The 26,081-nt window shown below is 42.3% G+C and overlaps 1 protein-coding gene across 2 annotated transcripts in view; it reads left to right on the forward strand.

Moving 5' to 3' along the window:
• Positions 1-26,081, forward strand: part of znf507 (zinc finger protein 507) — a 59,632-nt gene that overhangs the window by 18,415 nt on the left and 15,136 nt on the right. The window contains exons 2-5 of one of the 2 annotated variants that reach the window (XM_078544397.1): positions 6,261-8,618; positions 9,242-9,353; positions 14,903-15,014; positions 16,513-16,975. In XM_078544397.1, coding sequence (XP_078400523.1) covers positions 6,324-8,618; positions 9,242-9,353; positions 14,903-15,014; positions 16,513-16,570 — 2,577 coding nt within the window. In that variant the 5' untranslated portion in view covers positions 6,261-6,323 and the 3' untranslated portion in view covers positions 16,571-16,975. Of the gene's footprint in view, positions 1-6,260; positions 8,619-9,241; positions 9,354-14,902; positions 15,015-16,512; positions 16,976-26,081 lie in introns of those variants that run through there. The other variant, XM_078544396.1, reaches the window with a different exon arrangement.

The raw sequence follows: 26,081 nt of genomic DNA on the forward strand, positions 1-26,081 counted from the left end.
TATATTGTCATTATCAGTTAATACTTTTCACTGCCTATTTTTTTGCCTCTTCACTCTGAATTTCCCCTCAGGTTTCCATCTCCTGCCAATCTAGTTCAAATCCTCCCTAACACCATGAGCAAACCTCCCTGCGAGGACATTCATCCCAGTCCTGTTAAGGTGTAATCTGTCCTTCCTACTCCATTTCTCCAGCCCTGTGTTGAAATGCCCAATCTTCCTATTCTTATGCTCACTAGCATGTGGCACTGGGAGTAAGCCTGCTCTTGATGTCCTGCTTTTTAATTCCCTTCCTAACTGCCTAAAATCTGCTTTCAGGACCTCATCCCTTTTCCTACCTATGTCATTGGTCCCAATGTGGACCACGACCTCTGGCTGTTCACCATCCCTCATAAAGAATGTCCTGCAGCTACTCTGTGACATCCTTGACCCTGGCACCAGGAAGACAACATACCATCCTGGAGTCATGTCTACAGCTGCAGAAACGCCTGTCTTGCTTCCCTATCTATGGAATGCCCTACCACTATAGCTCTTCCACTCTTTCTCCTCCCCTCCTGTGCAACTGAGCCACCTGTGGTGTCATGAACTTTAGTCTTACTATAGTCCTCTGAGGAACCATCTCACTCACCAGAATCCAAAAATGGTTAGAGCGCAAGATAGCCTCAGGGGATTCCTGCATTACCTCCCTGTTTCTCTTAGATACTCTGGCGGTCACCTATTCTCTCTCCACCTGTATACTACTTAGCCGAGGTGTGACCATCTTTCTAAACGTGCTATCCACCACAGTGACTCCAGTCGCCGCTCAAATTTTTAAAATGTATCCTTTCAGGGGATGTGGGCATTGCTGGCAAGGCTAACATTTGTTGCTCATCCCCAATTGCCCTTGAACCGAGAGGCTTGCTACACTATTTCAGAGGGTGTGGGTCTGTTGTGGGTCACATGTAGGCCAGACCAGGTAAGGATGACAGATTTCTTTCCCTAAAGGACATTAGTGAACCAGATGGGTTTTCCACCAATGGTTTCATGGTAACATTTACTGAGACTAGCTTTTCAATTCCAGATTATTTGGATTTAAATTCCACCAGCAGCATGGTGGGATTTGAATCCTTGTCCCTAGCTTCTGGATTACTAGTCCAGTGACATAACCAGTACGCCACCACCATCACCCCGCCCAAGTTCCACAGCTCGGAGCTCAAGCTTCTGCAGCTGGTGACACTTCCTGCAGATGTAGCCATTGAGGGCACCTTGTGCCTGCACAACTTCCTACATCCCGCAGGATACTCATTCCATGTGGCTGAGCTGCACTGACATACCTTAAACTTTATATAAAGTGTTTACCACAGTATTGTATAATATACTAACTCATCTGTCACTCACCAATCGTCTCCTCTGTGCTGAATCCGAAAAGGCCTTTTCTTACCAGCCAATCAATTTACGGGGACTCCTGTGATGTCACTTTTAGATTTTATCTTAAACTCCCAGCTCTCTCTCTCTGCTGCTTTAAGCTCTCGGACCCCTCCAGTTAATTAACAGTTACTGATTAACGTACTCTTGCTGCACCAAAGTGGAAATCAAATGCTGGAGGCTGAAAAAGATTAGAAGAAAGGAGCACCTCCTCTACCCCCACCCCCCCACCCGCGGCCTCCTTCAACAAGCTCCCAACTCGCAAGCTGTACTTCTTGCAATAAACCTTACCTAAAGCACCTGTTTCCCCCTATGCTCCGAATTCCCACTACCAAGTACTCACTCTGTCTCTGCCTCACTCAGCTGTAGTCTCCCTTACTTACTGTGCCCCTTCTACTTTATTCTCTTTAATTGTAAGGTTCCCGATACCTCCATTAGGCTATTTAGTTTATCCACCATTGCTGCACCACCTTCTGCAGACACTTTTGCAGTTTTTTATATTTAGCTAATTTGCAACTAAGACTTCATTTTTAAACAAAACTTTTACAAGGATTTTATACCACTTTCATTTTATTTTATTAAATTTGTTATACAGTAACAACTTTATATTAGCTCCATACTCTTCACATGTATTTTCAGTAGGTTACGAAAACATTAGGTTTGGGGGCTGCCTTGAGAACTCAAGGAATATAAAAAGCAGCCAACTGAGGCTGCTCAGTTTCAGTTACTGGCTGTTTACCCAGAATAAGTGAGTGTCTTTTCTATGGAATCAAACTGTTTCCTGCTTGGACAAGAAAATACTCCTCAAGGACCATGGAAGTCTATCCTTCATTCTGTTTTTAAAGATTAAAGACTGTGTATTTGATGAGTTGTATGATCTCTGCAGAGGATCATTATGTAATGTGAACTTAAGGCAGATAATTGGATAAGCTTCTGACTAATCGAATGTAAGATTTCAATCATGCCCCCAAATTGAGTAAATAATCTTGGCTTTCTGGAGTTAATTGCATTAATAATTTGTAGAGTCATACATCTTAATGCTTTTCTGATGGAGGAGAACAAATTCCTCATGCATATATTAATTTTTGCCTTTTTCTTTCTTTCCTCCCTAACCCACTGACTCAAAAAAAAAATTAGCAATATGTTGTCTCTGTAACAATTAGTCCAATTTGCAGGCAAACCCCTTGGATGTTCCATGCTATTGGAAGTGATGGCAAGCTATTTGAGTTCAAACGCATTAACTAGAAACTAAACACTTAATGGAGTCCCATGTTTTGATTTGCAATCAATGTCCCTTCTGAAGGTGCGTGAGTGCATGGCCAAACAGCAATCTGGAATGAACCATGCTCAGAACTCAGTAACTTTTAAAATGTAAGCTTCCTGTAGACAAAAAGAGTAGTGTTCAGAGGTGTTTGGTACCTACCTAGCGCAAAGAAAATTTATGTGGAATATTGGTTGCAATCCATTTGTAATTATAGTCATAGAAGAGAAAATATTTTTCAAAAGGAATGTAATAAATTAATCCATATCCGAAGTTCTGGCCTGTCCCTATCATATTTGCTTTTGTACTTGAAACTGTTGATTTTGCTCTACTAGGCAGACTTTGTTTTAGCTGTCTTGCCGAGCCAGGCTGCAAAGCATTTCATAATTAGTGTGTATTTAACTGATGGAATTGAAAGGCATTTACAGAGCAAATTACTCTTTTGGAAGGAACATAAGAAATAGGAACAGGAGTAGACTATTTGGCCCCTTCAACCTGCTCCACCATTCAACACGATCATGGCTGATCATCTTGTGTTTCGATTTCCACGTTCCCATCTAACCCTGATGACCTTTGATTCCCTTACCTAACAAGAATCTATCTACCTCTCCCTTAAAAAATATTCAATGACCCTGCCTCCACCAGCACTTGAGGCAGAGTTCCAAAGTCACACAACCCTCAACAGAGAAAAATTTTTTTCTCATCTCTGTCCTAAAAGGGTGACCCCTAATTTTAAAACAGTGCCCCTAGTTCTGGACTCACTCACAAGAGGAAACACCCTTTCGACATCCACCTTGTCAAGGCCGTTCAGGATCTTGTATACTTCAATCAAATCACCCCTGTGCAAAGTAGGAACTCGAAGGAGCATCTTCCAGTTTAATGCAAAAGCACTAGCTCTGTCCTCTGGATATAATTGAAATCTAGCTCGAACATGGGCAATAAAAACTTCTGGCAGTCTGACATGTATGATACAATGATTATCGCATTCTGGAACAGTTCTCAATCACTAGTCATGAAGCAAAATATTGTGTATTCAATATATAATGAAGTGCATCAAAGCAACCTATAAATCCTGTCCATCAGAAGAAGTTCCATGAAAGTAGGCAATCCTTTGTTTTGATTGTTATAGTGGATTTATTATTGTGCTCAGTTACAAAAATGTGGCACTTTCTCTACCTATTTACAATTCAATTATTTGAAACAGAAGTAAAAAAGCATTTTAAGACACTGCTGGAGGGAATAGAATGAAATTAAGGAGGAATATGGATTAAAATTGTTGATTGCGGAAGAGCACAAACCTCCAAAAAAGAGTGATTTCTATTTTTTTTAATAAGAAAAGGTCCGAGATAGTTTGGGTACAAATTTGTGATTTTTGAAGAGGAGGAAGACTAACTGGTAATTCCTATGCATGCCCAGAACAAAAAGTGGAAATTGGAATAGAATTCTTTAAACAAATAGAATGTGGTTCAGTTACTCATGCTATCAAATATGATACAACACAAAACTCGGGTGAGTTTATGATTTTCCTGTGGCATCATCACCTTTAAAGTAGGAGTCTATTCCAGAAGAATATTATTAAAAAGCAATTAAATAGTTTCATTGTTAAGGTTAGTGTGAAGCATTTCAACATCCCCATTGTTTTAGAACTTATAAAAACTATTGTTACAGATGACCACCAAATCATCCTTTAATGGGACTTATATGATTTGCAGTGTTTAAAACATTTAATTAGGTTGGCAAATTAATCTGGAGTTTGATTACAAAACAAAAATGGTTGAGCATGTAACATTCAATTTACAAATTAGTATGTGCAACTGTCAGCTTCTACATGTATGCTGATGACACCCAGTTCTGCCACAAGCCCACCTCTCTCTATCTATCATTCTTCTGCCTCTGTCCAACATCCAAATTTTGGTAAACACAGTTTACTCCAGCTAAGTTTCAGGAAGCTGAAAGCTATTGTCTTCACCTTTCACTGCCCTTTCTGGCCCCGTCGCCAGCTAATGTCTCAGTCTGAATCAAAACGTTAACAACATCTTGAGCTAAACTCCCATCTGCATATCTTCTTCATTGCAAATACACCTTCCATCTTTATAAGATTCTTGTCTTAACACATAGGCCTCTGACACCCTCTGAAGGCCTCTGAAAGAGACCAAACGCAGACTGAGTGACCGCTTTGCAGAACATCTTCGGTCTGCCTACAAGCATGACCCAGACCTCCCTGTCGCTTGCCATTTCAACATACCACCCTGCTCTCATGCCCACATGTCCATCCTTGGCCTGCTGCAATGTTCCAGTGAAGCTCAATGCAAACTGGAGGAACAGCACCTCATCTTCCAACTAGGCACTTTACAGCCTTCCAGACTTAACATTGAGTTCAACAACTTCAGATCGTGAACTTTCTCTCCTCCATCCTCACCCCTTTTTGATCTCCTTTTTTCAAATATTTATTTTTTAATTATTATATATTTTTTCCCCACCTATTTCTATTATTTTTAAAATGTATTTCCGTTCATTGTTTTACCCCCACCTTTTAGCCTATTTTGATCTTTTCTCCCACACCATCCCCTCCCCCCACCCCACCCCCTACTAGGGCCATCTGTCACTTTTTCATCCTGCTTTCTACTCTTAATGTCACCATTAGCACCTCCTTTAGCCAGTATCACCACCATCAACACCCCTTCAACCTTCTGTTTATGACATCTTTTGCAATCTCTCCTTTGCCTCCACCTATCACTGGCCTTCTATCCAGCTTCACCTGTCCCATGCCTCTTAAACAGTGTATATTTCACCACATTTCTACTTCTCTTTAGTTCTGAAGAAGTCATACAGACTTGAAACGTTAATTCTGTCTTTCTCTCCACAGATTCTGTCAGACCTGTTGCGTTTTTCCAGCAATTTTTGTTTTTGTTTCAGATTTCCAGCATCTGCAATATTTTGCTTTTATGCTTTTACCTCTGAAACCCTTTGTCATCTCCAAACTTGACAATTCCAATACTTTCTTGGCTGGCCTCTCACCCTACTTACCTCCTGTAACAATCTACAGCATTACTATCCAGCTCTTCCCCTTCCCTCACATTCCGTTCCCCTGACCTTGACTCTTTTCACGTTTTGCGATCCTTTCGCCCCGTTACTAATCGTTGAGCCTTCAGCCACCTAGGACCCACATTCTGGAATTCCATTCCTTAGATCCTTCTGCTTCTTCACCTCCATAAGATTCTCCTAATGTTGCCTTCTTTGACTTGTGCCTTTTTTTTCTTATGCCTCCAGAAAAATCATGAGGTGTTTTTCTCTGTTAACTGTGCTATATAAATGCAAGTTGTCTGTACCTGGACTTGGGTGTATAACAATGAAGTTTGACAATGTAAGCATAGGACGTTTGAAATCCTTTTTCAAGGAAAGGGTTCCCAGCACCTGTTCTTTGTGAACTATGCAGAATTGGAATTGGATCTGGTGAAATATTAAAATATTTAAGCATATGCTTACCAGGAATTGAAAAAGTAAGTTTTATTTTTAGTAATGGTGGTAATGTATGTTCTTCAGAATAATTAATTTATATGTGGATGTTTAAGAGTTAAATGTTTTGTTTCTTTTGTAGGTACACTGGAAAAATCTAGCAGTGGCACACTGTTAATACCAATGCACCAACAAACTGGACAGTATGATTTCAGATGCTGTTGCAGATTCTCAACCACAAAGCCATGGCTGTACAATAAAACATAAGTGTGATGAACATCTCTTGAAGCAGATAGCAACTCATTCGTTTGTGGATAGTAAAATTGTATCAAAAATGGAAAGGTCAGGCTCATTAATTCGGGTTATTGAAAAATTGAGTAAGATTGTGGAGAAAGGAAGATCAAAGCAGTGTTCTATAGCTGGTCAAAAGAGGCCTTATTCTAGCACCTCTGACACAAAAAGTGCAGCATTTGAGCACGCTGACAGCTGTGAGAACGCAGTCAAAAAACTTGCAGACACAAACAATGATAAATTAAAGGATGACTCCACAGTTAAACAGACCTATTTTAAGACAGAAGATCTGCCTAAGAATTGTAATGGATTAGATCTGAGGACACTTAACTCTGCAACTACAACTGACACTTCAAAGAGCTTCTGTTGTGCTGTCTGTGGCTTTGTTACTGTAGAGCAATCTGCCTTTTATACACATATGCGCAGCCATAACAATACTGAGATCTACACATGTGAACAATGCAACTTTGCCTCTACAGTTTCCAAAGATCTTGTAGAACACAAATATTTGCACAGGAAACTCACTCGATATCAGTGCAATTTATGCAAGTTCAGTTCACTGACTTTCCCACAGTTAAAGGAGCACTTTGAGCAACATGGAAAGTCAAATGAGGTGGTATTGATGTGTTCTGAGTGTTGCTTTGTTTCAAAAAAGCAAGAGGAGCTTGAAGCTCATATTTGGATCCATCTCGAGGATGCACAGATGCAGAGAAAACAGTTGCCACAGATTCGGCAGCAATTAGAGTCAGGTGCTATAGGTAGGGCAAAATCGGGAAGTGTTGGTTTGGACACTGAACCAGGCTCAAGAAAGTGGTATACATACGACCAGTATGGCATGTATAGATGTTTGATTTGCAGTTACGCTTGTGATCGCCAACGAATGTTGAAAACACATGCATGGAAACATGCCGGTGAAGTAGATTGTTCATATCCAATTTTTGAGGAGGTGTGTGAGCCAGCTACCTCAGCAGTTTCTTCTACAGCTCTCACAACTCATGAGGATGAACCAATAATTGTTTTTTCACCAACAAATAAATCTGAAAGTGTGCACTGCACTGGTTCAAATCAATTGCAGTTTTGTGGTGTGGCTTCAGTTACTGCAATGAATTCATTCGATTGCAAAACCTCACTATCTGAGACAACTGTGAAAGGTTCTGATATTACCTGCTCAAAAGCACCTAGTCCCACAGTAGTGGAGATTATTGAGGAGGAGTCTCTGATACTGGATTGTGAACAGGAAAGCACAATTCCTGATAGCCTTCTTTCCTCGGCACAGAAGATTATTAGCTGCAGTTCTAACAAGGTGGGACATGTCAACGTTATAGTGGAGCGTGTCCCAGGAGCTGGAGACACTGTTCCAGAAAAGCACTTTCTGATTACACCAGATATTGAAGTTGAGAAGAGACTTATCTCTGAAAAGTCTCACATGATCTATTGCGAAGATTCTTCAGAAATGTATCAACAAAGTAACAGTACAGCTGAAGTGGAAACAGCTGCCTTGGGGTGGAACCCTGAAGAAGGTAATAATGCTTTAAAACCTCCTGAACCTGTGGCAGTTGATGAAAATGTTCCACCAGCACGAAGGAGGACTAATTCTGAATCTTTGAGGCTTCATTCATTGGCTGCTGAAGCTCTTGTTGCAATGCCAACAAGAGCACCAGAATTAATCAGAGCAAATGCTAAAAATCCTGAGCCTGATACAGGGCAGAGAAATATGGAAGTCAGCACTTCCATTTCTCCAGCTCTCAGTTATTCTCTAGATGGTACTAGTAATGACTTGCAGCTTGATAAGGCTAAATCTGGTTTTTCTGAAGTACCAATCAAAATGGGCATCAGCATGTCATTACTCACTGTGATTGAAAAATTGAGAGAAAGAACTGACCAAAATGCTTCTGATGAAGATATCCTGAAGGAATTACAGGATAATGCACAATGTCAACCTTCAAATGATCTTAGTTCACCAGGCAACCTAGTGGAGTACATAGCCAACACAGAGCGGCCTTACCGTTGTCGCCTCTGTCACTATACCAGTGGTAACAAGGGATACATCAAGCAGCATTTAAGAGTTCACCGTCAACGACAACCTTACCAGTGTCCAATCTGTGATCACATTGCTGCTGATAGCAATAATCTGGAGAGCCATATGATAAACCACTGCAAGACTAGAATGTATCACTGCAAGCGGTGCAGTGAAGCATTTTATTATAAGGTAAACTGACTTTAATGAAATGGTTTCATTATTTAGATGTGTTACACTTAATGTGTATATATTGAAACTAAAGTAAAACTACAGCCATTTGTTTTAGCTTTGCATATCATTCAAGTTCAGTGATTTCAGTAAAGCATTCTCAAAGATGTTGAATTTTTCAAGGTCCAGTTCGGATTGTAATCATTTGTAAATTTAGAGCACTTTTTAAATTAAAAAACTATTAAGATTAAGGAACTATTCTATATTTAACAATAGTTTATATTGTTGTGAATTCAGAGATTTAATCAGATTTTGTTCTTTAAAAAAATCTTATTTAAAAAAGGATGAATTTAACATTGTAAAATAATTTTATGCCTTTCTGAGAAATTACTTCAGTTTTGATTTTAAAAATGCTCAATGTTCTCATTTGGGTTAAAGATGTTATAGAATCGTGTCGATGCATACTTTTAAATATCTTCTTTGCTGAATTTAAATCATTGTAATTTGATAAGAGATTACCGAAATGTTTTCTGTTAAATGAAGGATTACCACGTTTAATTTTGGCTCCATGTAGTTTGTTGGATTCGTCCTATGTAAGTATATGGCGAATTGCCTTTTTGACATTCTGGGCAACTTTCTGACAGAGTCAGCTTCGGAACCATGAGTGTGAACAACATGGCCTGTCTGACATTTCCTCAACAAATGATGAAAATACTGACCGTAGTAGAGGAGGAGAAACTGGAAGTACACAAGAGGGTAATGTGAATATTTGCATGCATGCATTCTTATGTGCAAAACGTGTCACGAATTGTAGAGATACTTAGATAATTGGATTTTTCTTGGACCTGTAGGTGAAATTAAGAGAATTTATTTCGGAACAGATGGCCTCCTTTCCAACTAGGCATCTGTCCTTTTAGTACAGAATGTATGGTTGGGAAAAGGGTACAGATGTCTAAAGTGGAAGAAGTAAGTTACCACTGCAAAGTTTTTATCTGGCCTTGTTTCAACAGTGATAGACTTTCTTAGCCTTTGGCAACATGATATTTGTCCCTTTTGCCGGTTGGTTTATCCAAGCTCTATCGTGAGATATTGTTCAGTCTCCTGTCCAAGAGTATCAGTGAGGGATATTTTAGCCCCGCAAAGATGAGCAGGATAGTGTTGGGGTGGGGTGGGTGTTACATTGTTCCAAATGTGAAACCTGACTACCAACCCACTGCAAATGGGTTAACTAGGGTGGGTTTAGGATCATCCAAGAACTTACTCTGGACAGGCAGGTCAGTGATCTCAAAATGTTAATGAGGCTGAATTCCTCAAATTTGACAGCTGTTTAAATTTGGATTTGGCCAGGTTTCCCAAGGCAGCTGAAGGAAGGCAGGAGTTGCCAGTGCCTGTACTTTTCCAGCACTACTTGTGGGGAAGAAGGTGCAAGACTACTTCCCCTACATGGTCCCTCGTGCACACCTGTTATAACTTGCCTCCGATTCCCACAACCGCATGATCACCCGACCCCCACACGATCTCTACCTCCATCCCCCTCCCCCCTGTGATTTCTGGCCTACGCCTACATCATTGCACTTTACAGAACCCTCCTCCCCCTGAAGATTCCAGATCCCCCTCCCCACTGCGCCACTATTTCCAGACCCCCTTTCCCTTCCCATCACAATCTCCAGTCCCCAGCAGCCCTCATTGCTTTCTTGTGTTGCTGGCTTTCCCACACAGCGGCCTGACAGTCTTTCAATCTGGGTGGGAAAGGGAGTAAAAAAAAAATTCTAATGAGGTCCTGCCCTTAACTTCAGCAAGACCCCTGTGAACCTGGCATTTCAGGACTTGCCAGCTGCTGATACAGTTCACCACCTCTCTGTAAATATCAGATCTAGTGTGCACTGGGAAGATTAAGTACACTCTCAAATGGCACAGTAAGAACTTGTAAAGGAGCTTAATTCTAGCTTTTGTTTCACAGAACTATTTCAAGGCCATGTAACTTAAGTATAAATCTCTTTTTATTGTGAGCTCAGAAAGGATGCTGTTGTAGCTGGTTTGAATGTATAAATGCTATTGACTGGATTAAATAACATGCCTGCATAAGCTCGAAAAATTTTAAAATTTTATATGGTTTAATAGACATTTTGTTAGGTTGTCGGTAAATATCTTCAGTTACTGTACCATTGATTTGAATGTTGCAGTTGGATACGCATATGGAATGCAAATGGGAATACCAGCTGATTGCTTGGACTAATTTGTCATCTACAAAATGTGCTGATGATAGAATTTCAGACCTTTCCTGATATTGCAGTCCAATTATTTTGCTGAATCAAAGGCAACAAGGTCTGCTACAGGAGCTTCTGTAATCTGCAATGAATACTATCCTCTGAATAATTGTGGTCAGTGGCCATGAGGCATCTCCCTTTCCAGTTCATGTAAAACTATCTAAATCTCTATTAACTGTGTTAGGTACTCCAGTATATAATTCAACTTTCCAAAAACACAAATGTTGAGAGTGAACATAGACATGTCAAGACATCAGAAGTAATGAAAAATTGTTACTTGTTTCAATATAAACATTTCATGTACATACATCAGCTATATACTTCAGTACGCTATAAGAGTGCTGTTACAGACTACTGAGCGGCAGTGAGCCACAAATTACTTTGCAGGCCCCGATGGAATAATGGCTTCAATATTTTGACAGTGATTGGAGACTCATCTCCATTTACGAAAAGCAGGATCATAGCCTTTTTCATGTCTTTTGGAAGAGCATTGGTTTCCCAGGCTTTACTACTGGATGGGGAGTTGATTGATGACTTTGTGTCCAGCTACCTTTTTTGATAGTTCCACTGAGATTTCGCCCAATCTGAGAGCTATTCAAGATTTTTATTTTGTTGATGGCTTTCTCTGTTTGTCCATATTTGTGGATTTGAATGAATGTTGGCATAAGCACTTGGAGGTTTGGTTCTGTGCAGGAGGACTGAGACATTTATACAAACAGTTAACATGCACAAGCAGCTAAATATTCATTTATCTTTAATTACTCGCTACTTAAAGTAATTCTAACTACAAGTGGCTACTATGCAGTAAAAGTTGGGTTGGCAACGCTATCCAGCAAAGTTAAATTAAAATTGTGCAATGAGAAGGGGTTAATTAACCATCTTGTTGTGTAGGGTCCTTTAGGGAACAGTGAGCATAACAGGATAGAATCCTTCATGAGGATGGTAAATGAAGTAGTACGATCTGAAACTAGGGTCCTAAATCTAAACAAAAAAAACTGCAAATGTATGAGACATGAATTGGCTAAGATAAATTGGGGAGCTTCATTAAAAGGCATGATGGTGGATAGGCAATGGCTAACATTTAAGGAACAAATGTATGCATTGCAACAGTTATACATTCCTTTCTCGAAAATAACACAACAGGGAAAGCGGCCCAACCATTATTAGATCCAAAGAGGAGTCATATAAAGTTGCTAGAAAAAGTAACAAACCTGAGGATTGGGAGCAGTTTAGTATTCAGCATTGGACCATGAGATTAATTAAGAGGGGAAAAATAGAGTATGAGAGTAAACTTGCAAGGGACATAAAAGTGGATGGTAAACGTTTCTATAAATATGTAAAAAGAAAAAGATTAGTGAAGACAAATGTAGGCCCCTTACAGTCCAAAACGGGAGAATTTATAATAGAGAGCAAGGAAATGGCAGAGCAATTTAACAACTACTTTAGTTCTGTCTTCACAGAGGGAGACACAAATAACTTGCCAGCAATGCTAGGGAACCAAGGGTCTAGTGAGAAAGGGGGATTGAAGGAAATTAGTATTACAAAAAAAAATAGTACTGGAGAAATTAATGGGACTGAAGGCCGATAAATCCCCAGATCTTCATCCTACATCCCAGGGTACTAAAGGGGGCTATAGAAATAGTGGATGCATTGGTTGTCATCTTCCAAAATTCTGTGGATTCTGGAACAGTCCCAGCAGATTGCAGCATGGCAAATATAACCCCACTTTTTAGAAAAGGAAGGAGGGAGAAAACAGGGAATTGCAGACCATTTAGCCAAACATCAGTAGTAGGGACAATGCTAGAGTCTATTATAAAGGATGTGATAACAGTACACTTAGAAATTATTAACAGGATTAGACAAAGTCAACATGGATTTGTGAACGGGAAATCATGTTTGACAAACCTACTGGAGCTTTTTGAGGACGTAACTAGCAGAATAGATGAGAGAGAACCAATGGGTGTGGTATATTTGGATTTTCAGTAAGCTTTTGATAAAGTCCTACATAAGAGGTTAGTGTGCAGAGTTAAAGCACATGGGATTGGGGGTAATATATTGGCATGGATTAAGAATTGGTTAGTAGATGGGAAGCAGAGAGTAGGAATAAATGGGTCGTTTTCAGAGTGGCAGGTGGTGACTGCTGACGTACCACAGCGATCAGTGCTTGGGCCCCAGCCATTCACAATACATTTCAATTATTTGGATGAGGGAACCAAATGTAATGGCCTGTAATTTCCATGCTCCCCAGTGTCGGATTTGGAGGGGTACCCCAAAGATGCGCAGGGGAATCCCTCTGGCAAGTTCCCAGGCATGGGTTTACACGGCAATTGCCCGGAAGTGCTAACTTCCTCTGCACTGGGAACCATCCGAAAATGCAATTTAAATCACAAACTTCGCTGGTTCTGCTGGGGTTATACCAATAGTTACCCAGAAAAAGTTAGAAGAATTAAAACCTCTTCTAACTTCTGGGTAACTATTTAAATACCCAGACCAACCCCACAGGACTCCCCCACACCCCTGCCACCCGCATGGGATTCCCGCCATCCCCCACCCCAACTTCCAACAATCTCACCTCCCCCACCCCTCTGCCCTGATATCGGATCCCCCGCCCCCCCAAATCTCCAACCCTGATCCCCACCCTCCCGGACCTCAGACCCCGAACACCCCAACCTCGGACCCCCCTGTCCTCCGAATGCCCCCCTCCCCTCAACCTCTGGAGCCCTCCCCGACTTCCTGACACTCTCCCCCCACCAACCATCGGAAACCCCCCTCTGACTTCTGGATACCCCCCTCCCCCAATCCTGAACACACATCCCACCCCACCCCTCCCAATCTCCAGACACACACACCCACCCCGATCACTGAAAGCAAGCATGCAGGCACAGCAAGCGGTTAAGCATGCAGGCACAGCAAGCTGTTAAGAAGGCAAATGATATTTTGGCCTTCATTGTGAGAAGGTTTGAGTACAGGAGCAAGGATGCCTTACTGCAGATGTACCTGTCCTTGGTGAGACCACACCTGGAGTATTGTGTGCAGCTTTGGTCTCCTTACCTAAGAACAGATATACTTGCCATAAAGGGGGTGCGGTGAAGGTTCACCAGACTGATTACTGGGATGGCAGGATTATCATATGAGGAGAGATTAGGTCGACTAGGCCTGTATTCACTGGGGGTTTAGAAGAGTGAGAGGGGATCTCATTGAAACGTATAAAATTCTGACAGGGCTGGACAGACTGGATGCAGGGATGATGCTTCCTTTGGCTGGGGAGTGTCTAGAACAAGGGGTCACAGTTTCAGGATACGGGGTAGGCTATTTAGGACTGAGATGAGGAGAAACTTCTTCACTCAAAGAGTGATGAACCTGTGGAATTCTCTACCACAGAAGACTGTGGAGGCCAAGTCGCTGAATATATTTAAGAAGGAAATAGTTAGATTGCTGGATTCTAAAGGCGTATGAGGCGAGAGCGGGGGTATGGTGTTGAGATAGAGGATCAGCCATGATCATATTGAATGGCAGAGCAGGCTTGAAGGGCCGATTGACCTACTTATGCTCCTATTTTCTATGTTTCTACAACGATAGCTTCCTTTACTTTCTATCCAAAACTATTTTTTTCAAGCGTTCCTAGATGTTGACCCCTTCTTAAAATGTTGGGCATCCCAGTGTAGCTCTAGCATCTTGAACTGACTATTGTACAATGATGAGCAAGCCTGTTGAAGATTGATATTTACAATGATATTCCTGCTGGCATGAATCTGAGGATGGTAGCAGAAAACCTGTGTACCATCGAGATTGATTAGCTTTATTTTCTGTATTTTACGCTTCTATTTAACCACCACCCTCACCCCACAAAAGGATGGTACCAGCAAGCCCTGACAGTGTCCTGTATAAACACTATTATTTATGCATTAAATAATGAAAAGATACCTACATCAAATGGAAAGCATATTTATAAATCTTGATTATATTGACATCTTGCCAATTCTAAGCTAATATCCTCAACAATTCTTAATATTAATTTTTTGACTCCTTTTTATCTAGAAATGCTGTCACCTCAGAAACTGTACAAGTGTGATGTGTGTGACTACACAAGTTCAACATATGTTGGTGTAAGAAACCACAGAAGAATCCACAACTCTGATAGACCTTACAGGTTTGTGCACTCAAAAATTTAGCAAGGTACCTTGCTCAATTTTGTAAGCATAGATGTGAATGCATTAGGCCAGATTTTCATAGAATCGATGAATCATAGAATGATACAATACAAAAGGAGGCATTCAGCTCATTGTGCCTGTGTTGATTGTTTGGTAGAGCTATCCAACTAGTCACATTCCCCTACTCTTTCTCCATAGCTCCAATTTCTTTTTGCCTTCAAGTATTTATCCAATTCCTCCTTAAGAGCTACTTTTGAATCTGCTTCCACCTCCCTTTCAGGCAGTGCATGCCAGAAAACAACAGCTTGCCGTATAAAACAAGTTTCCTCATGTCACCTTTGGTTCTTTTGCCTGTCATCTTAAATCTGTGTCCTTTTGTTACTCGCCGTTCTACCATTAGAAACAGTTTCTTGTTTACCCTATCAAAACCATTCATGTTCAAAAATCTATCATATCTCCTCTTGACTTTCTCTGCTCTAAGGAGAACAATGCCAGCTCTCCACATAGCTGGTACCAATCTAGTAAAACTGTTCTATACCCTCGTTAAAACCTTGACATCCTTCTTAAAGTATGATGCCCAGAATTGAACAAAATACTGCAGCTGAGGCCTAACCAGTGTTTTATGCAGAATTAGCATAATTTCCTTGCTTCTGTACCACATACCATTATTAATAAAGCTAAGAATCACAGTGCTTTTTTTAACAGCTTTTTCGACTTGTCCTGCTACCTTCAAAGATTTATGTACATGCACCCCAGATACCCCTCTGTTCCTGCATTCGCTTTAAAACTGCATCATTTAGTTAATATTTGCCTCGTCTCATTCTTCCTGCCAAAATGTATAATTTCACATTTCCTTGTCTTAAATTTCATCTGTCATGTGGCTAGTCATTTCACTAGCCTGACTATATCCTTGTTGCTAACTACATTTGAGTTTCATGTCATCTGCAAACTTTCAAATTCCCCATCTATCGAAGTCCAGTTCATTAATATATATTAAAAAGAACAGTGGTCCTAATACTGACTTCTCAGAAACACCACTGCACACTTCCCTTCAATCAAAAAACAATTATTCACCACTGTTCTCTGCTTTCTGCCCCTTAGTCTGTAACCACACTGCTACCGTCTCTTCAACCAGTGCGTTTCAATTTTGTTAACAAGTTACTGAAAAAATAACACTGTCTGAATGACACAGACTGATTTTCACTTGCAAATCAGCTAGCAACTTAAGTGGTACCCCGTGAATTATGAATCAACCATAAGTTGCTGGGCAATTAGCTTTGCTCTGCCGTCAGCTTCGCAAAAACTGCATCCAACACATAACCTCCTGTGTTTTTCACAAGGCTGCTGCATTTGCACACTAATTGACCATTCAATTCACCAATGAAAGTTAAGCCTAGTAATTAAGTGTAAATACCCTGTTAACAATGTGAAATTTATTAATGACCATCAAATAACCAGTCTTGCACAGAAAGTGACGCCCAGTTTGGGTTCCACCAGAGCCACTCAGCTCCTGACCTCATTACAGCCTTGGTTCAAACAGGGACAAAAGAACTGAACACCTGAGGTGAGAGTGACTGCCCTTGACATCAAGGCAGCATTTGACCGAGTGTGGCATCAAGGAGCCCTAGCAAAATTGGAGTCACTGGGGGAAAACTCTCCACTAGTTGGAGTCATACCTAGCACAAAGGAAGATGGTTGTGGTTTTTGGAGGTCAGTCATCTCAGCTCCAGGACATCACTGCAGGAGTTCCTCAGGGTAGTGTCCTAGGCATCTTCAGCTGCTTCATCAATGACCTTCCATCATAAGGTCAGGAGTGGGGATTTTCACTGATGATTGCACAATGTTCAGCACCATTCACGTCTCCTCAGATACTGAAGCAGTCCATGTCCAAATGTAGCAAGACCTGGACAATATCCATGCTTGGGCTGACAAGTAACAAGCAACATTTGCACCACACAAGTGCCAGGCAATGACCATTTCCAACAAGAGAGAATCCAACCAATGCCCCTTGATGTTCAATGGCATTACCATTACTGAAACCCCCACTATCAACATCCTGGGGTTACCATTGACCAGAAACTGAACTGGTCTAGCCATAAAATACTGTGGCTACAAGACCAGGTCAGAGGCTAGGAATCCTGCAACAAGTAACTCACCTCCTGACTCCCCAAATCCTGTTCACCATCTGCAAGGCACAAATCAGGAGCGTGATGGAATACTCCCCACTTGCCTGGATGAGTACAGCTCCCACAACACTGAAGAAGCTTGACACTGTCCAGGACAAAGCAGTCCACTTGATTGGCACCACAAGTACAAACATTCCCCCCCTCCACCACTGACGCACAGTAGCAGCAGTGTGTACCATCGACAAGATGCACTGCAGGACTTCACCAAGGCTCCTTCGACAGCACCTTCCAAACCCACTACCATCTAGAAGGACAACGGCAGCAGATAGATGGGAGCACCACCATCTGGAAGTTCCCCTCCAAGTCACTCATCCTCCTGACCTGGAAATATATCACTGTTCCTTCACTGTCACTGGGTCAATACCCTGGAACTCCCTTCCTAACAACACAGTAGGTGCACCTACACCACATGGACTACAGCGGTTCAAGAAGGCAGCTTACCACCACCTTCTCAAGGGCAACTGGGGATGGGCAGTAAATGCTGGCCCAGCCAGCAAAGCCCACATCCTGTGAATGAACAGAAAAATGTTTTTAAATTATAACTGTGGAGTCTCACTCCTTCAGGTTGTGAATTGTTTTACAAGGTTTTACTATCAGTCAAATTTAAAATTCTTAAATCTAAATTCTTAAATCTATTTCATCTCTGTCTCTTTGGACGGAATCTTCCACTCCCACCAACAGTGGGAATCGTGGCTGGTGGGGGCACTTATTTGGCATGAGTCAAAAAATTAGTTTCCTGACGGCGGGAAAATAGTTTGGAATTTTGTTCCCACGACTTTCAAGGTGGATAGAGTTTCCTGATGAGCAATGTCAGGAACCTCATTTGCATTCATTAGCATCTTATGAACACTCATTATAAGGCCAACTCGCTGGAATCACATTCCCCCTCCAAATTAAGTTCCCTGCAAGTGAATTATTGTGAAGTATTTTGCCGCCTGTTAACAATTAAGAATACACACACACACACACACCTGCTTCTGAACCCCAGCTTCCCGTGTAAAAAAAAAAACAGAAGGTCCCTTAAATCCTTATACTGCATCAGAGGACAATACATCCGGGACTGACAACACCCTACTTTCAGGTTTTTTATTTTGCACTTTTTAACTAAAATGTCCTTTTACAAAACATAAACGTTAAACACAAACATCTGGAGGTAGTGAGACTTCAGTTACAAATGAAGACACTTCAATTTGAAAAAGCAATGGAGCTGATAAAACTTGAATTAGAAGCAAAGGACAGAGAAATGGCTTATAAAAGGGAATTAGAAATTGTGAAGATGGAGAAGGAGGAAAGAGAATTCCAATGAAAATGTTGGCAGTTATAAAAGAGATGCCAGGAGATGAGGAAGGACGCATTTCCAGAGTAAAACCCAGTGGGGAGATGTTTAAATTTGTACAAGCTCTCCCAAAGTTTGAGGAAAAAGATATTGAAGCATTCTTTATTTCATTTGAGAAGCTAGCTAAACGGATTAAATGACCAAAGGAAAACATGGACATTATTATAGTCTAAGTTAGTCGGTAGGGCACATGAGGAACATGCTTTGCCATCAGAAGAAATGTTGGTGAATTATGATATGGTGAACAAGGCTGGGAGTATAAGATGTAACTCTTTTGAGTGCATATGAGCTGGTTCCTGAAGCATACAGGCAGAAATTTAGGAATATGAGAAAACAGCCTGGGCAAACTTAATTGAGTTTGAAAGAGTAAAACAAAGTAATTTTGACTGGCGGATACAGGTGTTAAAAATAGAAACAACTTTTTGGAGCGCTTAGGGAAGTAATTCAGTAATTCTTTTGGAAGAATTTAAAGATTCAATCTCTTCGGTAGTGAGAACTCACGTGGAGGAACAGAGGGTTGATTCTGTAAGACAAGCAGCAGAGAAAGCTGATGATTATGAGTTAGTTCATAGTTCTATTAAGGCAACAGCACTTTTTTTTCAACACCCTTTCAAATAGGAAAAGGATAAAAAGTGGGAAGGTGAAAGGAAGATAGGTAGTCAGGGAAGAGGAGTAATAGCTGGAAGTTCCTAGGAAGTTTTTTCTCAAAATAAAAAGGAAGGTGCTGAAGGTAGAAGCGACATTCAGTTCCTTTCAGAGCAGCAAACAGGTCCTCAATTTTCAGTAGCAGGCACTGATGCACTTCCAGGAAAGGATTATTGGTGATTTTATACTACATATTCTGATAGACCCATCACCCTTCACTACAGGGACTATTGGAGCTGCCCACTTTGCATAATCAACTTCTCAATTATCTGAAAGTTTTCAAGCCGTTCTAGTTCCTGCTTGATTTTCTGTCGCACTAAGTAGGGAACTGAATGTGATTTGAAGAACTTTGGAGAAGCTTTGGCCTCCACAGCAAGTTTGGCTTCAATGTCTTTAATAACTTCAAGACCTTCTTTGGAGACTTCAGTATGCTTGTCTAACAAGGACATGGGGTTGCAATGCACTTTATTTATTTTGTTTTAGTCCAGCCAAATTTCTTTTAGCCAGTTTCTGCCCATAAGCGATGGATGATCCCCTTTCACAATAAGCAGCAACCTTGCTACTTGCTATTGAAAGCAAGTATACCCTGACTTTACTATTTTAACTTCTGCATTGTTAGAATGCGCTTTCAAATCTCCAGCTTGTTTCTCTAACATTTCTTGCTTTGCGCAATCTCAAACACTTTCTTCAGTGTCAACTCTTGCTCTGCTAACAATCTACACTTAATTCTTTCATTTCTTTGTCCACAAACCAAGCAATCATGCTACGCTTCTTCCAGGTAACCTTTAAAGTCACAATGTTCTGCTAATTTTCTCAACTCAGCCAGGAACTGGGAAACTGACTCACTCATGTTGTTCTTTTCGGAGAAACATGAATCTTTCGGCAATAATTGCTGGTCTGGGATCGTAGTGCTTTTTCAAAATGTTCACAAGCTCTTTAAAGCTTTTATCTGCTGGCTTTTCAGGAGCAATGAGATTTCTCTGTTAAGTGAAAATTTTCGTTCCGATGACTGTAAGAAACACCTGAGGCCTGCTTTTCCTCTTCAGTCTCATTCGCAATGAGAAACTGTTCCTTTTGCTCGACATAAACTACAAAGTCCATAGTAGCTGGATCAAAAGCCTCTAAAGCCCCTCATAATGACGATTCCATCCTTGTCACCATTTGAAGCATTTTGTAAGTTCTCAACAATTAAGAACACAAACACATACAGTTCTATCTGCTTCTGAACCTCAGCTTCCTGTGTAAAAAAAAAACCAGAAGTTTCTTTATTCCTTATTCTACACGAGGGACTTAGCACACCCTACAGTCAGGTTTTTTATATAACACTTTTTTTTAACTAAAATGTCCTTTTACAAAAAAAGCATAGCTGTTAAACACAAACATCACATATTGGTTTGCAACTATATATAAGTGGTGCACACCTGGCGAGCTTCACTTCATCCACGACTTTGAGGTCAGCAGATGCTGCTTTCGTCTTCCTTCTAAACCATCACTGCTACATATCGGGTGCCAGTAGCACAAGCTACGCCAAGGCTGGGCACGGAAGGCACGACCAGCAGGCAGGGGTGTAAGGGAGGCAGTACTGGGGTCAGGAGGGAAGAGCCAGCAGGGAAGGGTGAAAGACTATCCAGCGGGAGCATGTTTAAAAGACTGTCTGGGGCCAGACTGCTCGGGGTATGTTAGAGAGCTCTGCTTGGCAGGCATGTCTTAGTCCTGATCTTGAACAAGGGAAGGCCTCTCTGACAGTGACAGTTGTGCACAGAATTGTGTGAAGGGCATGGTCCGTCATCTGTTGCATTTAGCCCTCTGGGTTCAATGCATGGTATTAGGACGCAGAGGGCGGAGTCAAATTCAGGGGAGGCATTTGGTTCCGGTATGGTATTAATTCCAGTGTCATGGGGGATAGTGGATGGTCTCATGGGGTGGGTCTCTAAAAGTAAGGGTGCAGCTGGCCTTGAGAAGGGGAGGGGTCAGATTATCGAGGGCCATGAGGATGTCAATATTGAAGGAAATAAGGGGGAGAACAGGAATATCAACATGAATTATAATGTGGTCTAGAGTAATGGGGTGGCTTGATGGTAACAGGAGGGAGTGGAATTAAGAGGCGGTAACTGGAGGAGAATAGGAGGAACTTGGTGGGTGACAGGGAGAGGTTGGAAGATACTGGATGCACTCAAATCTCAGGAGAACCTTCTTCATGATTGCTTTTTTGAACTGCGTCATTACTGAGCAATCATGAAAAAAATGATATGGAAGGGGTCACATAGTGGGTGGGAAGAGTTCAGGACTCCTTTTTTGGGTCATATAAAGGGGCACCCTATTAATTATTTGCTCAAGCCATGGAGAACCTGGCTCAGCTGAGTACTGTTCAAGGTTCAAATGCCCATGAAGGAGCATTGCTCCATGACTAATGGGATGCATTCCCGCGAGAATCCATTAAGTTTTGGAGCTGAATTTGAGTAGGTGTGATTGGACCCCTGTTCCTGACAGAGGCATGAAAAAAGGAATAGAAGTGAATTCAGTGGAGGGGCATGGCTGCTGGACATCAGCTAGATGCACACTTCAAGCCTCACTAATCCCAGATAAATGGTTATGGCTGAAAAGGCATAATGCTTAGCCTTGACATAACTTGGAAGAGTTTATGTTCTCTATATAGTGTGTCTAGGCTCATAGAGGCAAGCTGACAATTGACTGACAGAGGGTTCTCACACGTGGCTGTAATGACCCTGATCAAGCTGCTACGTCAGCATGCACAGTCATGTATGAAGAGGAGAAACAGCCACCTGTGATCCTCCAGGATGTTCTTCACCTACAAGGGGTGGCCTGGGGATGCTGTGTCTAGATAGAGGCCAGGCCAAGGGTTTTGCACTGGTCTGCTGGCTTTGAGATGGTTAAGGGAAAGAATAATTAAGTTCCCAAATGTATTTATTGACTGATACAAAGAGGTGTGAAGGCTGCAGGCAGCCCTGCCTTGGTTATTGCACTGATACGAAAGAGAAGAAGGGCCTGTCGTCGAGGCCCAGGATAAGCAGCGGCATGCACAGCAAGAGGGAGGAGGGCCCAAGAAGTCCAAGATATTCCCAATGAGGGACAAGTACAATAAAGACTAGTGACCCGATCAAGGGTATATCGAAGACACTGCTCATATATGGAAATGAGCGAAAGACAATGCCGCAGGTGCCTTTGCTTGTTCAGGGATATGGTAGCTCACAATTACCACCTTTTCCATGAAGAACTGATGCTGCAAACACTTGGAGGGCATCCCATGCCTATGCCTTTGAACTGCTGCACTGAGCTTTTTTGCCAGCAGATCCTTTCAGGGCTCCACTGGGCATCTTTGCAGCATCTCCCAATCGGATAAGAGAGATGACAGATGCTCGCTTTACTAGAGCTCACCAGTACTTCAAGTTCCACTTGGATGCCTAAAGCCAGGCTGCTAGAGCTGTGGGATTCACAGCAATATCTGGTTTCCTGCAAATGCGGGTGCCATCAACTGCACATGTGTGATCTTGAGAGCTGTTTGACACAGCCTGAGAGATTTGTCAATCGTAAAGGATTTCACTCTCTGAACGCCCAGCTAAATTGTGATCACAGATGGCAAATCCTACGTGTCTGTGCTAGGTACCCAGGGAGCTCTCACAACTCTTACTTCTTGATGCATTCGCAGGTGTCACAGATCTTTGAAGGACCTCAGTGCTTGCATCTTCCCCCAGAACATGTGGCCCATGATACCTGTTCGCCATGCACTAGCGCTGCTGAAGAGATACAGCGCTGCACATTCTGCCACCAGTTCCACAACAGAGCAGAGATGATAGGCCTCCTGAAGATGCATTCCTGATATTTGAACAGCTCAAACGGGCTCTCCAACACTCACCACAGAGAGGGCCCAGGATCATCGTTGTTTGCTGTATCCTGCACAACATAGTGCTGCAAAGGGGGGATGTCTTGCCTGAGGGAGACACGGAGAAGCAAGAAGTCTCCTCCAATGCGGAGGACATTGAAAGGGATGAATCTGACGAGGGCCAGGATGTCAACGAGCCACTTGAAGAATCCATAGCACAGGTACGATGCGGCAGACATGCCCATGAAAATCTGAAAGCTGCAAGATTCCAGGAGGAGTAATGTGCCGACACATTCTCACAGTTGTTTGTTTCTCTCACCTTTACTGGCTGGAAGGCCCCAGCAACTTTTTCGTCAGAGAATTTCTCTCAAAAACTCCATGCTTTCTTAGAGATTAGGAACATATCAATACTCACCGTCTGCCTGATGTTGGGTTCATCCTTGGAATTTGTTAAACCACGTTTAAATGCATAGCTTTGGCAACATATGGCTGCTGTTAAACCTGAACAGCATCCCCTTCTCCCACGATCTTTACATAGAATAGTACTTTAACCCATGCCCTCACGAGGTAAGCGTGCGTGGTAGCCTATAAGCGACTGGAACTAAAAATTACCCAGGGATGCGCTCCTGACACCCACTCAATAAGGCAGGCTGTTCACGTGGTTTATTCTTTCAGGCATAACCAGATGGTTGGTCTAACAGGGAGCAGCAGCATGAGAGCACCATTTGTCCCATTGCCAACACTCCTCAATGCAGATTGATGAGGCATCATCTTGCTAATGCCAGCCAATTGCCATTCGCACATCATAAAACCAGAAACATTAACATCTTGCTCGTGCAGTTAAGTTTCAAGGTTTGTTTGCAGTGTCCTCAGAGTGCCTCACCAGGACTATGGTTTACTAAGATGCAACCGCTCGGGACCCTGCAATTGTCAGAAGCCTTAAAAGTCTCTGTCCTAGATGACCTTTGCGTTTGGGTGAGACCTTTAACACTCACTTTAGACACATCAGCCAAGGTAGCATTGTTTCCTGCATAGACCCTGAAGAGGCCTTAGAGAATTGGTTATGCATCAGTGAGAGCATTACAGACCTCAAGACAGTACAGTGCACAAGGCCATCCCTTTCTGCCATCTCTTTCCTGTGTCTCTGTCCTAAGTCACTGAAAACCCCTGTCATGCAATGATTTCCTGTTCAAGTAGAGTGCTGTACCTTTACCCAAGGACTACTGACACCTTTGCTAAGGATGCATGCAGGTCCAAATAAAATCCATTTGAGCTCAGGAAACAGCTTCAGCAAGATGAATACAGTCAAGGCTAAGGTGCCTGTCGTACCCTTACTTGCCTAGTTCAGCATCATGTTCACTGAGAATGACAATTCACCCAGGGAAGGACATTCAGCATTAAACACATGCACTACATTTTTCTCCAAACTGTATGGAAGCCTATAGATTTTGATTGCTGCCATTACAGTGCCCAAAGACAGTTTCTCACACCTGAAAAATCATACGAAACAACACTTGGGACAGACGGACCTGATTTACGTCACCACAACTACTTGTGCCATCCACAAACAACTGACATCAATGCAACAGCAGCAGTAAATGCAATAACTTCGATGAGCACTCCTCCCGAGGCCAAAGCATGGTTACCTGTGATAATTGGCTGACAAGTGTATTGGCCAGGCAGCACAGTTATAGATGATGGGCATTGCCTGATGTTGCACATGTGCCATTATAGACTACTCACTCTGGTGACGATGTGAAAAAACTGAAGCAATTGAAACTCCTGATGGGACTCCATTGGGGGCCAACATTCTGGATCCTTAACCAACTGTGAAACTTTGAAGAAAATAATAGAAAAATGGAATCCATGAGACTTGGAAAAAGGGATAGGTTCAACATATATTTAGAGAAGTGACAACTATATACAATGAGTGTACACCCATGCCACCAGTGTGCATTCAATACTTTTTAATTTTTCTAACCCTGCCACCATGTCTAGGTGTACCCTGACACCAGCTTAGATGGAGGCTGACTGCTATGCCCTGTTGACTGAGATGACATTAGCAAGCACCAAGGACCTCCTGCTCAGAAGCAGATGCACCCTCCATGGCCTGAAATGCTAGAGTTGATGGAGTTACTGGCAGAAGGGAGGTGGAGCAGCAGGACACACTTAGAGGTGGATGCCCCTGGGGTGCCTGGCTGGTGCTCCTCCTCCCTGTGGGTGCCCAATGGCCCCTCCAACCTTGAGGAGAAAAGGCACCTGGAGGGAGGTCAAGATGCCGTGTCCCCCTATTGCCTAGCCACTGCTGAAATGCACCAATGGCAAGAGCGATAGAGTGCAGATCCGAGCACAAATCCAACTTTTCTTTCCCTATGTCTCTTTATGTATCTGATTTGATATTGAATGCACCCACTCTAATTCAACTCCTCCTTCATCACCTTTCACAGAATCACTGCAGAAGAGGCCCTGCGGCCCATCGAGTCTGCACCGACACATGAGAAATACCTGACCTACCTACCTAATCCCATTTACCAGCATTTGGCCCATAGCCTTGAATGTTATGATGTGCCAAGTGCTCATCCAGGTACTTTTTAAAGGATGTGAGGCAACCCGCCTCCACCACCCTCCCAGGCAGTGCATTCCAGACCGTCACCACCCTCTGGGTAAAAAGGTTTTTCCTCTCATCCCCCCCTAAACCTCCTGCCCCTCACCTTAAACTTATGCCCCCTTGTGACTGACCCTTCAACTAAGGTGAACAGTTGCTCCCTATCCACCCTGTCCATGCCCCTCATAATCTTGTACACCTCCATCAGGTTGCCCCTCAGCCTTCTCTGCTCCAATGAAAACAGCCCAAGTCTATCCAACCTCTCTTCATAACTTAAATGTTTCATCCCAGGCAACATCCTAGTGAATCTCCTCTGCACCCCCTCCAGTGCAATCACATCCTTCCTATAAAATGGCGATCAGAACTGCACACAGTACTCCAGCTGTGGCCTCACCAAGGTTCTATACAACTCCAACATGACCTCCCTACTTTTGTAATCTATGCCTCGATTGA

This window comes from Cetorhinus maximus, chromosome 6 (genome assembly GCF_964194155.1).
Source record: "Cetorhinus maximus chromosome 6, sCetMax3.hap1.1, whole genome shotgun sequence".
Classification (NCBI taxonomy): domain Eukaryota; kingdom Metazoa; phylum Chordata; class Chondrichthyes; order Lamniformes; family Cetorhinidae; genus Cetorhinus; species Cetorhinus maximus.